Genomic DNA, 18361 nt, shown 5'->3' with positions numbered 1-18361 from the left:
GCCCAGGCTGGAGAGCAGTGACATAGTCTCAGCTCACTGCAACCTCCACCTCCCAGGTTCAAGCAATTCTCCTGCCTCAGCCTCCTTAGTAGCTGGGATTACAGGTGTCTACCACCACACCCAGCTAATTTGTCTATTTTTAGTAGAGATGGGAGTTTGCCATATTGGCCAGGCTGGTCTCGAACTCCTGATCTCAAGTGATCTGCCTGCCTTGGCCTCCCAAATTGCTGGGACTACAGGTATGATTCACCACACCTGGCCATAATAATCACATTTCCCAAGGTCAAAATGAAAGAAAAAATGTTAAAGGTAGCTAAAAAGAAAGGGCAGGTCACCTACAAAGGGAACCTCATCAGACTAACAGTGAATCTTTCAGCAGTGAATCTTTTGCCCTCCAAGCCAGAAGAAATTGGGGGCCTATATTCAACATTCTAAACACACACACACACACACACACACACACACACCAAAACCCAAAAAACCGCTACAACCAAGAATTTCACATACAGGCAAACTAGACTTCACAAATGAAGGAGAAATAACTGAGACAAGAAAATGCTGAGATAATTCATTATCCGCAAACCTGCCTTACAAGAGCTTCTGAAGACCATCACCAGCCACTACAAAAACACACCTGAGTACACAGACCAGTGACACTATAAGCAACCAGACACACAAGTCTGCATAACAGCCAGCTAATGACATGATGACAGGATTAAATCCATGCATATCATGTTAACCTTGAATATAAATGGGCAAAATGCCCCAATTAGAAGGCGCAGAGTGGCAAGCTAAATAAAGAAGCAAGACCAAGTGGTTGGCTGTCTTCAAGAGACCCATCTCACACTCAGTGACACCCATAGGCTCAAAATAAAGGAAAGGAGAAAAATCTACCAAGCAAATGGAAATCAGAAAAAAGCAGAGATTGCAAACCTCATTTCAGACAAAATAGACTTTAAATCAATAAAGATCAAAAAAGACAATGACAGTAGATATGGTAAAGGATTCAATTCAACAAGAAGACCTAACTATCCTAAATATATATGCACCCAGCACAGGAGTACCCATATTCATAAATCCAGTTTCTAGAGACCTATGAAGAGACTTAGACTCCCAAACAATAATGGTGGAAGACTTCAACACCCCATTGACAGTATTAGACAGATAATTGAGGCAGAAAATTAACAAAGATATTCAGGACCTGAACTCAACACTTGACCAATGAACCTAATAGACATCTACAGAACACCCCACCCCAAAACCACAGAATATACATTCTTATTGCCAGATGGCACATACTTTAAAATTGACCACGCAGTTGTACATAAAATAATCCTCAGCAAATTTCCAAAAAAATGAAATTATACCAACCATCACAGTACAATAAAAATGGACATCAGTGCCAAGAAGATCTCCCAATATAATGTATTTACACAGAAATTAAACAATCTGCTTCTAAATGACTTTTGGGTAAATAATGAAATTAAGGTAGAAATCAGGAAGTTCTTTGAAACTAATGAGAACATGCATGCAACATATCAGAATCTCTGGGACACAACTAAGACAGTGTTAAGAGGGAAATTTATAGCACCAAATGCCCACATCAAAAAGTTGGAAAGATCTCAAATTAATAACCTCAAATAATTTCAAATTAACCATCGCGGTCGTTGATTGGTGGGACATCTGCGTAAAAGTGTGAAAGCCCATGGAAAGGGATGACTAAGGCCAATACAGAGTGAGAAATGTAAGCAAGCAAATATATGTGAATATTTTTAAATTAATAAGGGCAGCCTGGCTGTATGACTGCAAAATAGAAGAAAGGAATTAGAAGAGAATGTGAAATTGAAGGACATGGAAAAATATGTAACTTTGAAGAAAATGAAGCTGTGGAATGTCAATAGCAGTGTTTTGATAAGGAGTTGAGATCATAAACAGAGATTAGCCTTAGGAAAGAGAAAGGTGGCATAGTTTGAGATTGAGAGAATGAAATGTAAGAGAATTTATCCTGATTGGATAAGTATCTTTAGAGTCAAAGATAAAGTCATATATTAAGCAAGGCAGGACAGAGGGTGCAAGGATGATAACAGAGAATAAAAAAGGATGTAGAATTAATATTGTTGGGCTGTATATCAGGGAGTCACTTACACAGAACACTAGTAAAGAATGTGCAGGTGACATCATTCTAAAGACATAATGGCTGTCTTTTATATCCATTGCAAGATTCTGAATTTTTACAGATGTGTTGGCTAAACACCAGCAGAATAGAATGTCTCATTTTTTATCCATATCATATAATAAAAACCTATATTATATAACACTGGCATGACAAACACAAAAAAGACACACATAGCCCATAAATAAGCATACAAGAAGCAATAGATGATATAGTTATATAGAATGAATGAAAGGAATGTACATGAATACAAGTGGTTGTAATTTGTAGGGATAAGATGCAATAATGCTTGAGAAGTAAAATGCTAATATTTTATTTAAATAATCTCAGGGATCCAGAAAGTTTTGTATGGAAATATTAAAGCTTTGCTTGCTATATATTTAGTGTCTATTTTTACAGCAAGGCTTTTTTTCTGATTACATTTCTATATGCTAACATTGGTTGTATGTTCAGGAAAAGTTGTGAACGAGAAGAAATTTTAAAAATAACACAAACTTTCTTTCTAAAAAGAAAGGAAAAGTAAATGATGACCTCAGTTGATTCATACCGATTAAATCACCCTATCATTCTTTCTGTCTGTACAACACAGTCTGATTTTACTGTGGGTACTCAAAAGTAATAACTGATGTACAAAAAAGAGAAAGAAAAATGAAAGCCTAGATCTGGGTATCATGATGGCACTTTTCACAGGTGACTAGAAATAGATACAGTTATTATCTATTAATTTTTCTCATTGTGAATAATTTAATTTTTAAGGAGTTATCAATCAACACTTTTAGAAGAGAATTTCTTTCTTTTTTAGTGACTAGCTCTGATATGTGATGCTGCAGTGACTGGTATGGTGTCCGAGATAATTTGTGTCCTATATAGTTTACTACTTCTCCCAAAGTGCCTTTTCTTTAGTAAATGACTTTGTGTCACTGATAGGCTATGCTATTCAAACATCGGAATAAGGGAAGGAAGTGAATTAAACATCCAGACAACTGAAGCTGTTTATTTATTTGACCTGAATAATCTTGTATTAGCATAATGTTATGTTCATTGTTCATGTGTAGACACAGTTTTAACTATCATCTATAAATATTTTTCATCAATGCATATAACTCCTTAATGGATAAGTGACAACATTCATACACTGCTTCTAGATCCTTCAATTAAAATATTATCAATGAGTACAAATGTCTTGATGCTGTAAATATATTTATAAAGAATTAGAATATGCAGATATTAATTTTAAATGATCCCAAATATAGGGTAACAGCAAAGGTGATAGACATTTCCAGAAACTTCCATTAATATTTTTGCTTCCCCAGCACAGTATACAAGCACAACAGGAAGCTGCAATTTTGAAACAAGTTCAGGAAATTGGACCACAGCCTGCAGTCTTACTCAAGACTCTGAGGATGACTTGGACTGGGCCATTGGCAGCAGAATTCCTGCCGAAGCATTAATTCCAGACTCTGATCACACGCCAGGTATGTCTAGTAGCCATCCCCAGACCATGAAATCCACTTATCTGGAAACCTGCTTTAACAATTTGTGTGAATTTCAGTGTGCATTTCTTATGTGTATGTGGGGACAGAGCTCAGTAGATTTTTACGGAAAGAGGGCTAGTCCCTTCTATTGCAAACTCTGAATTACTAAATAGACCCAGAGCTGACACTGCTACAACAAAGAAGCTCACCACTCATATTTTAAGAGATTCACAGATTTTACTCTACCCTAAAGGTGCCATTAAATTCCCCAATTGGGAGAGGGTAGGTGGGTGGCATTCAGATTAATGATTGCAATATCCAAAGATACACAACTGACAATGCTAAAAGTTATCCTGTCGTGACAATGGCCAGTCACAACAATGAAATGGCTGACCACCAGTTTCCTTTCCATCATTTGGAAGTACAGGAGCCAAAGCGTAAAATGCTAAGTGGTGATGGAATGAGTGAGCATCAGCACAGTCTTCACAAGTTTTGCTTTCTGCCGTGTGATTTCAGATTATGCAATCTTTAATGGCTTTACAGTTAATAGACTCAAAGTAGGAGTAAGCTTGTAATCTTATTTACTCTTACGAAGAAGTCCTACTGACTCAGAATTTATCTTAGAAATCTAGCTTTTATTAGGGATTAAAAAAACCTAAGATATTTGTGATGGCTAATTTTATTTGTCAATTTGGAGGTGTTTTGGATAAGATCAACATTTAAATTGATGAGCTTTGAGTAAAGTGGATTGCCCTTCATAATGTGGCCTCCTCCAATCAGCTGAAGGCCTGAATAGAAAAACAAAACAAAACAAAACACCAGCCTATGCAGCAAGAAGGATCCCCAAGAGAATGTCTTCAGATTTCATCTGCACCATAGGTTTTCATGGTTTTCCAGCCTGACAGTCCACCCTGCAGATATTGGACTTGGCAGCCTTCATAACTTCATAAGCCAATTCCTTATAATAAATCTCTTTCTAGATGTACAGATATCCTATTGATTCTGTTTCTTAGGAGGACCCTAATCAATACCATATTCTTCAAAACAGTTGAAACATATGCACAGTAGAAAAGAACAAGATTACGTGAAATTTAAGTAACTTTCAAAAGATTGTCCTAGCCATTATATGACTAGGGAAAAGAGCACATTAATTTTATTATTTGTATGTTTCAGGCTGATTGAATGTATCATGCTATTTAATTACAATATGGGCGTTCACTCTTGTTTTAAAGATTTTTCCCTAATTCGTTTTATATGGTGAATCACATGTACTGATTTGCATATGTTGAACCAACCTTGCATCTTAGGAATGAACCCTACTGGATTGTGGTGAATTAACTTTTTGATATGATGCTGGATTTGGTTTGCTAGTATTTTGTTGAGGATTTTTTATGTCTGTGTTTATCAGGGATATTAGCCTGTAGTTTTCTTTTTTCACTGTGGGTTTGCCAGATTTTAGTATCAGGGTAATGCTGGCTTCGTAGAATGAGTTAGGGAGGAATCCCTCCTCCTCAAATTTTTAGAATAGTAGAATTGTCACCAGATCTTCTTTTTATGTCTGGTAGAATTAATCTTTAAATTGAATATTCTAACTCCTTTTGACTTGTCATGTTGTATCTCCCTTTCCTTTCCCAAGTTTTTGTTTCCCTTAAAAACATGAAGTTAATGTATACTAGATTATAAGTTGAACAGGATAAAGAATCAAGAAACTAAGGTCAGTAATTATAAGGATTTAGTATATAACAAAGGTAGATATTTAAAATAGTAGGAAAAAGGTGGATGATACAGGATGGTGCTGGCATATCTGGTTATCCACCTGGAAGGACTTAAAATTAAATCCAAGTTTTATATCATATGCAGCAATACAATCTAGATAAAGGCTTAAATGTAACAAATAAAAACAAGAAAATCCTTGCAAGAAAACAGAGTAAACTGTGTGTAATTGAGAGCAGAATATTTTAAAACCTCCGAAACCCAATTTAGAAAGGATTTTGGCCTCTTTGACATAGAAGTCAACTTTTAAACCTGGAAGTCAGCTTCTAAACCCAATTTAGAAAGCATTTTGGCCTCTTGCACCTAGAAGGGCCGACACATAATGACTTATATGAGGATATTTACGTCAGCATTGCTTTTAGCAGAAATAATGGGAAATAAATGAATGTCTATTATATGATCATTTATGTGTTCCTTCCTTCATTCACTTAGCTATTTATCAAATGCCAGGCACTTGGCCAGGTCCTGTGGATGCATCAGTGAATAAAACAGGCATAAATCCCTGTCACAGTAGAGCTTACGTTACAGAAGGAGGAAAAGATAATGGGTAAACATAATAAATAAATAAATTAGATGGCGTATTAGAAGTTAAGGGGAGAAAAGGGAAGGAATAGAGTACATAGGAGTGTGAAAGACAGTAGGTAGGTGTGTGCCTTGGAGTTGGGAGGATGGCCATGTAAATAGGCTGGTCAAATTAGACCCTGCATAGAAATGCCATTCAACAAGAGACCTGAAGGAGCTGTGAGGAAGTGACCTGTGGTTACCTAAAGAAAGAATGTTCCAGAGCTCGTTCAACCTGTGTTTGGAAGGTGTCTCAACCCAGTTGCTAATGACATTTGGGGCAATCTAATTAATTAGGGGTTTGACCTGTGCAATTGTAAGATGTTTAGCAGCACTTGAGGCCTCTACCAACTAGCTGTCAGAAGCACTCCTCTTTCTAATCATAATAAAGCCAAAATGTCTTTAGAAATTGCCCCTGTTGAGAACCCAGAGAAACAGCCTAGAAGCCAAGGTAACTTGTAAAATCTACAACATGCAATATTATGCTGACACTAAAAAGAATTTAGTCATGTATAGTCGATTTGAAAGGATTTCCAAATGATAGTGTTGAAGGAGTAAAGCGCTATGCAAAACATTAAGATAAGGTGATCTAGTTTTTCTAAAGCAGACAGCTAGTACCCCCTTATTGTGCATATGTATAAATCTGTGCATAGATATTTCTGTGAATGACTGTAGCCATGGAGGAGAGTATAAAAGGATACATACTTGTTTATTAACATAGATTACTTGAATGGGTGACAGGGTTAAAGTGGAGAAGAGGAAGAAATATACTCAATATAAAAACAAACAAGGCTGGGCACAGTGGCTCATGCCTGTAATCCCAGCCCTTTGGGAAGGTGAGGCAGGAGGATTGCTTGAGCCCAGCAGTTTGAGACCAGCCTGGGCAACATGGTGAAACCCTATCTCTACAAAAATAAAAAAGTAGCCAGGTGTGGTGGCATGCCTCTTGTCCCTACTACTCGGGAGGCTGAGGCAGGAGGATGGCTTGAGCCCATGAGGTTGAGGCTGCAGTGTCGTGTTTACTCCATTGCACTCTGGCAAGACTCTGTCTCAAAAAAAAGAACAAAATAAGAAGCAAATAACAGGAATTGTACCTGAAAAGAAAATCCAACATACATGGTGGTAGCACATTTGTGCGCTTGTGAAAAATGTGGTGAATATATTAAGGTTTGCCACTTGAAAGGTCTGAACTGTTGCTTGTCCTTTTAATATTTACTTTTTCTTCAATGTTTCTGTTTATCAATTTTACATTACTAAATAATATAGTTTTTCTAAAATTTTTGGAATATAAATAAGCAGAAAAAACTTTTCTAGTAACCTCAGAGTAATGATAAAGCCATCAATAAGCTTCATGTTTGTTCATACTCCCATTCTTTCTTAATGTATGCATTTTCAAAGAGAAATAGTTTCTAGTTGATTTTGTAATTCTAAAAATATAGTGTAAACAAGGTTATATGTAGTGAAATATCTTGTACAGCATAGTTTTAGAGTATTTTACTTTTTGAATATATCAAAATTTACAAAATCTAATTATAAACATTATTTTCTCCATTATGATAAATATCACAACAACGAATTGACATTTAGATGGAACTTTTTTACTTCTGTAATTCCCAAAGTTGAGTATATGGGATTTTTTGAGAAAATATGAGAAACAAGCCAATTTTCATTTATTCTGCTTAGATCTAGATAATAACATGTGGACACAAATGCCTGTGAGTTCGTTAGATATTATCTGCCACAATATTCCCTTATGCTAAGACAGTATTTGAAAACTACTAGCATGTCTTCTGCTACAATAATACTAAAGATAAAAAAAACTGCAGGCTCAGTTGAGAACAAGATTAAAGTATAGTCAATAGATATGAGAAAGTTTACATCTGTTGTTCAAAAAGAAAAACGCGAGTGATCAATGGATACCTTTTAATGGAAACATTAAAGACTATTAATAAGAGTATTAATTTTTCTTTTTTGAACTTTTAGAGCTTATGTATGTTCATTAAAGACCACATGCAAATTTTGAATCTGGTTGTTTATGTAATGTTATATATAAGCAATGTTGTCCGCAGATTTTAAAAAAAGCAATAATTCTGACAGAACTATTGACAGAACACTTTATTATCCTCCTTATTAATCACTACTTGAGACAGTATTTTTACAGAGTGCTGACTTCAAAGCAGCCTGATTATATCATTCTTGATACACTAATACGGCTGAGTGAGACTGTTTAGGCATCTCTGAGATAATGGGATGCTGAATAAATTGTAAGGAAAAATTAATTAATTTTGACCCTCTGGGAAAAACAAAATTCTTTATGAGAAGGCCAACAAATTCAATGAGCCTATGATCTATTTCTAAGCATCACAACATAGTTGTTAATTAAAATCGTATTTATGGAGTTTTGCACTTATTGTTATCAAGACAAAGAATTAGATATATAAGGGGGCCATTTTCGATGCCCATCACAGGGCTATTTATGAGCCTTTTTGGAGACATTGGCGAAGCTGGAGAGAGAAACTACAAACATCAATCCACTCTCTGGTCTACACATGAATACTGTTTAGACTTAATGTATACAAGATTGAATGGCAAGATTGACATTTATGTAGCATGAATTAATGAAGGCGTAAGGCACAAAGCTGCTGCTGTCTCTTTTTTTCCCTTCATAACTTTATGCTCTCTTTAATGATATAATTGGCCATCTCCACAATTAGACTATCAACTCTAGTAAGACAAGTGTCACATGTTTTGCTATTGTTACGTCTCCTCTAGCATTTAAATGTCTGAATTGCACCTGATACTTTTGTAGGTTACTTGGAACTATCCCCTACTATATTTATTGACAGTGAAGTATTTTGGATTACTTAATGCATTAAGCATTTCCTGAGTGCCTGGTACCATGGAAATGAATGGTGCCTGAGTACCATTCATTGTGTTGGGAACTGAGAATATGAATTAACTAAATGTTTGGTAAGTAACTGAGGAATCAAATATGCTGACTGATATAGCATACATGCTTACTATCGTGCATTTCTATACTAACCACTCAAGATCAAAAAATATCCCCAAATAATCTTAGCAAGTTAATGCTCTCATGTATAATAGCAATTTAAGACATATAGTATTCAATAAATACAACTCAATTTGATATTTGGTTGATAGTGTCCTGCAGGTAACGCAGATGATAACTGTACTTCCTATGGGCAGATAGGACAGACATTATCATTCTGATATCAGAGATGAGGAACACAGATATTAAATGATTTTTATCAACCTGTAAAATGAGTAACAAAGCCAGAGTGGAAACCCTGGTGTATGGATCCTAATCCAAGCCCTTTTCCAGGACATCACTGTAGTATGTTCCTTCCTTATATATAACTCTACCTGAATCCCCTTAACCTTCATATTCAGGGCCACTAAACCTCGATTTCACTCTAGATTTATATCACCCTGGTCTCTGATCGAGTAGAGGGAGACTCCTATATTCATTTGCTTGGGAAGGCTGGACAGGGATATGGAGTTGGATATAAAAAAGCCAGCCCTCGCTCACATGATTCCCAGACCATTATTCTTAGACCCACTTTGATCTTACTCACATGCACTTAAACACACGCATACACTTAAAGACATACTTGCACACACACTCGTGCACAGACACATACACACACATACAGAAACATATAATGACTCTATTGTAACACATATTTTAAAGATTAAACTGTTGGACAAGAAATTTTTGAAGCATTCCAGGAAAAAGAAGGAGAAGATGGGGGAGGAGCTGGGTGGGGGGAAAAGAAGGAGAAAGAGGCAGAGGAGGAGGAATAGGGAGAGGAACAGGAATAGGAGGAGGAACAGGAAAAAGGCAAATGGGATCAGAGTGAATGGAGGAAGAACATCAGAAATGCTAAGTTAAGGAAAAATAGTTCACTCTAGGTCTTCCCAAAGAAGCTACACATATATACAGATATCCTAACATCCAAGGACTGAATTGTGCCGCCTTCCTCCAGAATTCATATGTTGAAGTGCTAATCCTAGTGTGACTATTTGGAGATAAACTATCTTTAAATAGGTAATTAAGGTTAAATGGGGTCATAAGAGTCCTAATTCAATAGGACGGTTGTCCTCATAAAATGAAGGAGAAACACCAGGAAGTACAGAAGAAAAGCCAGGTAAGGACACAGAGAGAAGACAGTCATTGCAAGCCAAGGAAAGAGCCTCATGAGAAATCAAATCTCTGGGCACCTTGGTCTTGGACTTCCAGCCTTCAGAACTGTGAGGAAATAAATTTCTGTCATTTAAGTCACTAAGCCTCTGGCATTTTGTTGTGGCAGCGCTAGCAAACCAATAAAAATGCTAAGAAAGGTTGCGAAGAACTCTGCAGGGGAGCTCACTCAGACCACTTGGAGGAATTGTGAAGTTGGCCCCGCTTCTCAAGTTTCCCACCAATGATCACTGCTTCCAAACACAACCGCTCGCTTAAATTGCTTTTCTTCTCAGGATTAAGTCAGGGAAGGGCAGTCTAAAGAAATTTGGACATCTGCCTGTTGAAAGATAATCATGAGATAATTATAGCCTGAAAATTAGTCAATGTCATAGTTGGGGTTACACAGTATCATCACAATAGGGAGTGGTTTTGAACCTTGGCTGCATATTCAAATCATCTAGGGACTTAATGAAAGTACTAATAGCTGGGTCCCACCCACAAAGATTCTGATTTAATTGGTCTATGCTGTAGGCTGAGCATGAAGATTTTTAAGAATTCCACATGGGATTCTAGTGTGTGGTGAAGGATGAGAACGCCTGCCCTACAGGGAAGCGTGCTTGCCTGCATGCTCAACCTACATCCAAAGCACCTGCTGTTCATCCCCCATTCAAAGAAGTCTGTTGGGAAAACAGTTATTTATTTTGACTATTGAAATCCATTATTGTGTCCTAAGCAACAAAGACTTTCATTGATGAGCTTAAATAAACAACCAAGAATCACCACACATTTGAAGACAACTAATGTCATGAAAGAGAAAGTAGAGGATGTGAAAAAAACAGTTATCCCTGGAAGAAATAGAACTCAGCACAATGGACAAAAATCATATTGCTCATTGCTCTTTAGAGAACTGTCACTGGGTTTATTATCCAGATATATGAGCCCAATCTCATTCAACTTCTTGTGTACTTAGGATGAAAACTATCAATCAGATGCACCTGTAGAAGGCATTGATTTGGAAGTCAGCATCAATCATACTTATCTAATGACACCAGTGTACCATACAAGTGCAACCATTTTTATCATGATATTTAAATATTGGTGATATATATATCACCTATATATATGTATTCCCATATATACATGTATATTCCAATGCAAATGTGTGTATATATTTAAGTAAATATTAACATAAAATATATTTTCTGTTGGTTAGATATTATAAGTGTTGTTAACTGTAATATGCTACTAATAAGAAGTCATTATCTGATAAAAATATATACTGAAGTATTTAAAGATGGTGCAATTTGATACCAGGCTTGCTTTCAAATAATTTTGTAGTATTGAAAATGTGGGTGGAAATAGAGACAAAGCAAGATGGACCATGTATATTAGGCCATCCTTGCATTGCTATAAAGAAGTACCTGAGACGGGGTAATTGATAAAGAGATTTAGTTGACTCATAGTTCTACAGCCTTTACAGGAAGAATAGTGCCAACACCTGCTTGGCTTCTGGGAAGGCCTCAGGAAGCTTGCAATTATGGCAGATGGTGAAGGGGGAGCAGGCACATTGCATGGTGAAAGCAGGAGCAAGAGAGTGGTGGGGAGAGGAGGTGCCACACACTTTTAAATGACCAGATCTCCAGAGAACTCACAAAGAGAGCACTGAGCCATGAGAGAGGATTCTTCCGCCATGATCCAGTCACCTCTCACCAGGCCCCAACTCCAGCAATGGGGATTTCAGTTAAGCATGAGATTTAGGCAGGAACCAATATCCAAATGATATTACCATGGGTTGAAGATGGTTAAAGCTGGGTTTTGGGTAGGTAGGATTAGTTATTTTTTTTAGTCTATTATTTCTACTTTGGTATAAATGTAAAAATTTTCAAAATAAAGGTGTTTAGAAAAATGGTTCCCACAAAGTATGAATGCGATCAAATCTAGTGAAAAAACCTAACAATATGAAACCTAGTGTGGAATTAGAACTGATTATTTAGAAAATATCAGGGGAGTTGTACACCAGATAGAAGACAAGAAATAATAGTATCTCTTCACTAGGTTTTCAAGTTGTATTGAAACGTAACAAAGAATGTGATACATAAATTCTTCTTTAATTTAATATGATTTTTAAACAATACATTGGAATTTATTGTGATGCCAATTCGGAACAAATTTCTGTTTAATACTGGTTAGTGTTTGGATACTCAAGAGGAGTTAACTACTATGAATAGTCATGATAACAATAAATCCTGAGAGTGTTAAAGTGAAACATCTGGGATTTCTGTGATGCTTCAGTCACCACATTGAAAACGTATGTGAATAAATGGAGGCGTTTTCACAGGTGGGTGACACAAAAGTAAAATAATGTACATTGGCATGATTAAAAAAATGTTTCTTCAATCATTCATTCATCCAAGAAATATTTCTTGAAGTCCATTTTTTGAGGCACTCTTCTAGGTACTTGAAATATCTGTTGAATAAATCAGAGAAGAATCTCTGCCATCATGTGACTGACATTGTAGCAAAGGGGGAAAGAAAGTCAATATGAAGCATTATCAATCACATATTTATATAGTTTGTTGGTTGTTGATAAGTGCTATAGGAAACAAAAGAAAAGTAGGAGTTTCTGGATGATAGTGGGGGAAGAAGAGTGAGTTAAATAAGATGTTACATGTAACTACTGCAATAAAGATGCTTTCATTAGTGTTTTTAGTTTTCCAAAGAGTTGTGGATGGATGGATGGATGTGTGATGTATGCTGAATAAACAAAACAGTTTTTTTCAAACACAATGAGAAATTTCAGAATGATTTATAGGAAGAGAACTAACATTTATTAAATGTTTCCTGAGAGTCAGAAACTGTGAGAAAAAGAATTTATATATGTTGTCACATTTAGTATTTTTAAAACACTGTGATGTAAAACATATTATTTTTTTAGAAAGGTTAAAAACCTTTACCATGTTACATGGATGACTGAGCAGGTAGATTGTAATACCAGATTTTCTGACTCAAAACACTTTCTTCTGAACCTACACCGTCCAATGTGATAGCAGATAGTTACATGGAACTATTGAGCCCTTGAAATGTGGCCTGTAAAAATTGAGATGTGCTCTATGTGTAAATTACAAACTGGATTTCAAATATGTGGTAACAAACGAAGAATATAAAATATTGTACTAGTAAGTTGTACATTGAGTATATGTTAAAATTATAACATTTTGGATATATTAGATTAAATAAATTATTACTACAAACTTACCTTTTTTACTTCATAAAATGTGGCTACTAAATATGCTAAAACTACATATGTGGCTCACATTGTTTTCATTGGCAACCCTGTTTAATACTACACTGCATAGGTAAAGAAGGCTTTCTTGTCTACCGAGTGAATGAAACACTGGAATTGACTAGAGAACTATTGAAAAAAGCTACTCAGGAGGCTGAGGCAGGAGAATGGCGGGAACCCGGGAGGCGGAGCTTGCAGTGAGCCGAGATCGCGCCACTGCACTCCAGCCTGGGCAACAGCGTGAGACTCCGTCTCAAAAAAAAAAAAAAAAAAAAAAAAAAAGGAAAAAAGCTGTCCCTATATAACTTTGAAGATGAGTAGTCTTTTACTTATAAATTTACACACTTGCAGCAAGAAGTGGCAAAGATGGTCTATTTGACATCCAATTCACTTTAAGCCAAAAGTACTTTGGAGAAAAACAGAACAATGAAAAGCAAAGTGGTATAATTGTAACAATTTAGCCTAGTCTATTATCTTTATATTACATTATGTATATTAACAAAGTGTATCCTAATAATTAAACATTATTAAAAGAATGTTAGACAAATTATATTTAGCAGAGTTGATTTGCACAATGAATAATTCATGAATTGGGCAGCACTCAGAACCAAAAGTGGTTCAGAGAGCTCCACCTTTCAGTGTGAGCAACAAGCTTTTATGAGCCAAAAACAGAAGCAAAGTAGGGAAATTATCTGATTGACTAGAGCTAGGCATCTGCCTCATTTGGGCATGGTGTGATGAGTTGGCTGCGACTCATTGGCTGAAATTTGTCTGTTATACTCCTAAATTTAGTTTTGGTTTATTTCTGTACTAGTTAGGTTGCAGTTGGTTATCTAGGAACTCAAAGTACAAAGAAGACTTCAGGGCAATGGCCTCTTGCTTATTTACTTTGACAATTCCCTTTTCTGGTCAGCCTCTCAATCTTGAGAGATTGATGCAAACCTTGGGCACTGATGCTACTGTTTATCACCATCATAGTGGACATTTTTGGTCTCAGTATAGAACTCACTAGGTACAACATCGAGTCAGCTAAATGATTATGTTCTCTTTGTGCTTTTGTGGTTCTAACCAAAGTAAGACCGTTTGATACACAGTGAATGGCTACACACAAGCATTTAAGGCTCTTGAGAGAATACAGTGTACCAGGGAGACTACTATGATGACTATCAGAAGAATAATACCAAGACACTGAAGTTTACTCCATAGCAGGAGCCCTGTAAATCAAATGAATTAAAATCACATAAATCAAAAAATAAACCAGAAGAGAAATCTGCTTGTTTTAACCAAATAGCTTGTTTGTTGAATTCTTGCAAATTAGTTTCTATACCAGATGTATGTATCCATGTGCAGCAAGAGGTGTTAGCTATTGCAGATACTCCCTGCTGTTCAGCCAACAGGTAGTCCAAAGCAATCTTGCTATCTAAAACAACCTTATCAAGAGAACTTAAAGAAATGTACTAGGCAGTCATAGTGTTTGCAGTATAGTCAGCTCTATCAGTTAATATTTGAGACTGATTTCTAACCATAACTTTATTATATTTATGCCCAGCCAGGAAAGGAGTGTTCTACCCAAAGATGCTCATTTACAGCTATTAACACCTGCTAGAAAAATCTTATTTATTTTACAGTGAAAAATGAAATGTATAGATCAATTATCAGTTTCCAATTGATTGTGGAGTGAGTGGTGCCATTAAAATCCTTAACCCAGATTAGCCACTTTTTGAGACATGGAATTTCTATGCATATGGCTGATTGTTAAATTCTCTACAAATAAAAATATATCTTCAAGGGCCACAGCCACAGTTCCCTTTAAGATGTCTTGTGATTTAAGGGTCACTAGTAGGAAAGCACTAGTAAAATTTATCCAGGACTTTATTATCAAATCATTGCATGGTTAGAGGCCATCAACAATTAGGGTATATATTTGTCTACAAAATGTCAAACTATCTTTTGTTGTTCTTATTTAATTTCTGGCAGAATTAACTGCAAAACCCTCACTATATGTTTTGGCTACTGGTAGCTTTAAACAAGGAATATGAATATGTGAATCTAAAAGTTTAACCCTATAGAAGAACCAAATCTACAATATGCGAAAATGGTCACATTTGGAATATCAGTAAATTTTGTTTTAGTGTGAAATGGAGGATCTCTAAGATCATGTAGGGATACTGGTTTAACATGACATAGTCAACATGCAGTTAGGTTTTCTACAGAAGTTATCAACTGTGAAATCTGGATTTTGGCATTATCTTACCATTTGTAAACAGAAAAGAAACACAGAGAAAAAATAAAAAAGACAAAGTTTTCATAATGAGAGTGGGGAGAAGTTTTGATCCTTGTTTGGGGAAAATTGGCCACATCTAGGATGTCATCTTCTTCTGAAGAGAAATCTCCTTGGTCAGTTTTGCCTTGAGGTCTCCAGAAGATGTGCAGTCTTGGAGGAGTCCTCTTGAGTTGAGAGATGTGGAGCCGAGACTGAAGGTTATAAAGTTTTGCTGCAGTATGACTGCTTAAAAGAGCTTGGTATCATTCCTTCCAGTGGGGCTCAGGGGCAGTCTTTCCCTGGTGTCATTTCCAATAGACCCATTCTCTGTGTCCTGGATCATGAAAAATTTGGTTATCATCAGTTGGTGGGTCACAGAGGGCTTTTTTTTTTTTTTTTACATGGTAAACATATACTCTGGCATAACACATTAAAGCTTGGCAATATTTAGTCATTTATAAGAACGGGAGGTACAGACAGCTCTATTATTATGGGTAAAGGCCTTCCAGTGACTATTTTATAAGATTTCATAATTGGTGTTTTCCAGGGGGAGTGGATCTTATTTCCATCAAGGACAGCAGTAATACATTTGCCCAAGGCAATCCAGTCTATTCAGTTAGTTTTGCATAATGCCATTGTGTTTGTGATATCTTATTTAACTGTTTGATGATCTGCCCATTGAAATGAGTGCCTCCATCACTGGAAATACAGGAATACCCCATAAAAGAAAAACATTTATAATGATCTCTTAGTTACTGTCATAGCATTGACTTTCCCATACAGGAAAGCTTCTGTCCAACCAGGAAACATACAAACTACAAGAACACATTGATATCCCTTCAATGGGATAGGTGGCAATTGAGTGAAATCCATTTGTAAAAGTTTAAATGGTTTATTGGTAGAAATGTAACACCTAAAGAGTTGATTGTGTTCCCAGAATTATGGGTTTGACAAACCAAAAAATGCTTACAAATCATTTTAGCAATTTTAGGCTAGTCACTCCGATTTTTTTTTCATAATTTAAGACATTTTGAAATTTCCATAATGATTCGTGGAGTGCATAGTTTTAAATAATGGAAGATTTAAGGACTCAGGAAGGACCAAGTAGTCATCTGGGTCCTCCATGGGTGTACAATTAACATTGAATTTACTTGTAAATAACACATTTGTTTCTTCATTTCAGGTATATAGCACTGTTTATTAAATAGGTTGTCATAGATAATTTGACTTGGGTCAATCTTACTGTGTTCACTTAAATTGCATATATGATATGGTTTGTATGTTTGTCCCCTCCAAATCTCATGTTAAAATGTAATCCCCAGTGTTGGAGATGGAACCTAGTGAGAGCTGTTTGGGTCATGAGGATGGATTCCTCATGAATGGCATGGTGCTCCGCCTCTGGTAATGAGTCCATATGAGAGCTCATTGGTAAAAATGTATCTGGGACCTCCCCCTTCACTCTCTTGCTTCCTTTCTCACTATGTGATACAGCAGGTCCCCTTTCTCCTTCTGTCATGACTATAAGCTTCCCGAGGCCTCACCAGAAGCCAAACAGATACTGGTGCCATGCTTATACAGCCTGCAGAACCATGAGTCAAATAAATCTTTTTTTTTTTTTTTTTAAATAAATTGTCCAACCTAAGGTACTCATTTATAGCAATGCAAAATTAACACAGTATCTTAACAATTTCAGTATTGGCTGACTTACCACGAAAATCTGCAACAATATTTCCTTGGCATTCAAATTAATTCTTCTTCTACTTGATGTTGGGTTAGCAATTTAGGTGCCAATCAGTTTCTACATTAAAATTCTGGGAATTCTTATCTAGTCAAATAGTGGGATCTTACAGTTATCAGAAACCTGTTATATTACATGATATGTTATTAATATGTGTTTAGTATCACATTAATAAGGTTTAGTATCACTTATTTGACAGTGTTTCCCATGCCATTTAACATGTTAGATAAGCCTAATTAGTTTTACACCTCTCTTTAAATAAAGAGAAAGAAAGAAAAAAATTATTTTGAGATAATTCTATGGCCTGTGGGAAAACTCCCTAAGTTAGTTCAAAGTCAAAAGATCCTAATTTAGACTTTGATTTTGGGAAGTCGTGAAAAATAAGAGGTTTTAAATACTTGATTAAAATAGGATTACATGGCACTGTGAAACAATACTTACTCATTTAGCTAGAGTAATAATTAAAATATTTCAAGACAAATGCAGAAAGGTACATAGTTATAGGAAAGAAAAACCTTAGTTCATTTAGTAAACAGAACTCACTTTTCTTAAGAAATGAAAGATCCTTTACAGACTGCATGAAGCATTGGAAATTATCTTGATAAAATACAGAATATTTGTTTCCTAGATCAATTATCTAAAAGGAAAGCCTTTCACAATTTTCTACTAAAAGCAGACCAAGACTCCAAGTAAACCTCATTGTTTTAACACAGAGAATCAAATTCTTGTTTTGTATCAGCATACTTTTGATATAAAACCTTAATTTTTTAGAAGACTTAAAAATGATTCCCTACTAATTGCGGCCAGTTTGATCACACATAAAATATCTGTCCATTCCTTCTACAACACCCTTACATCCATTCAGTTTTTGTTTTATACTTTTTCTTTTTC

At 35.8% G+C, this 18361-nt stretch overlaps 1 protein-coding gene across 4 annotated transcripts in view; it reads left to right on the top strand.

The window, feature by feature from the left end:
• LOC105488276 (MAM and LDL receptor class A domain containing 1) overlaps positions 1–18361 on the top strand; it is a 1027522-nt gene that overhangs the window by 751783 nt on the left and 257378 nt on the right. For all 4 annotated transcript variants that reach the window (XM_071070418.1, XM_071070419.1, XM_071070417.1 and 1 more), the window contains one exon: positions 3487–3648. In XM_071070418.1, coding sequence (XP_070926519.1) covers positions 3487–3648 — 162 coding nt within the window. The remainder of the gene's footprint in view (positions 1–3486; positions 3649–18361) is intronic.

Source organism: Macaca nemestrina, chromosome 9, assembly GCF_043159975.1.
Source record: "Macaca nemestrina isolate mMacNem1 chromosome 9, mMacNem.hap1, whole genome shotgun sequence".
NCBI classification, from domain to species: Eukaryota; Metazoa; Chordata; class Mammalia; order Primates; family Cercopithecidae; genus Macaca; species Macaca nemestrina.
This window is presented reverse-complemented; position numbering and strand designations above follow the sequence as displayed.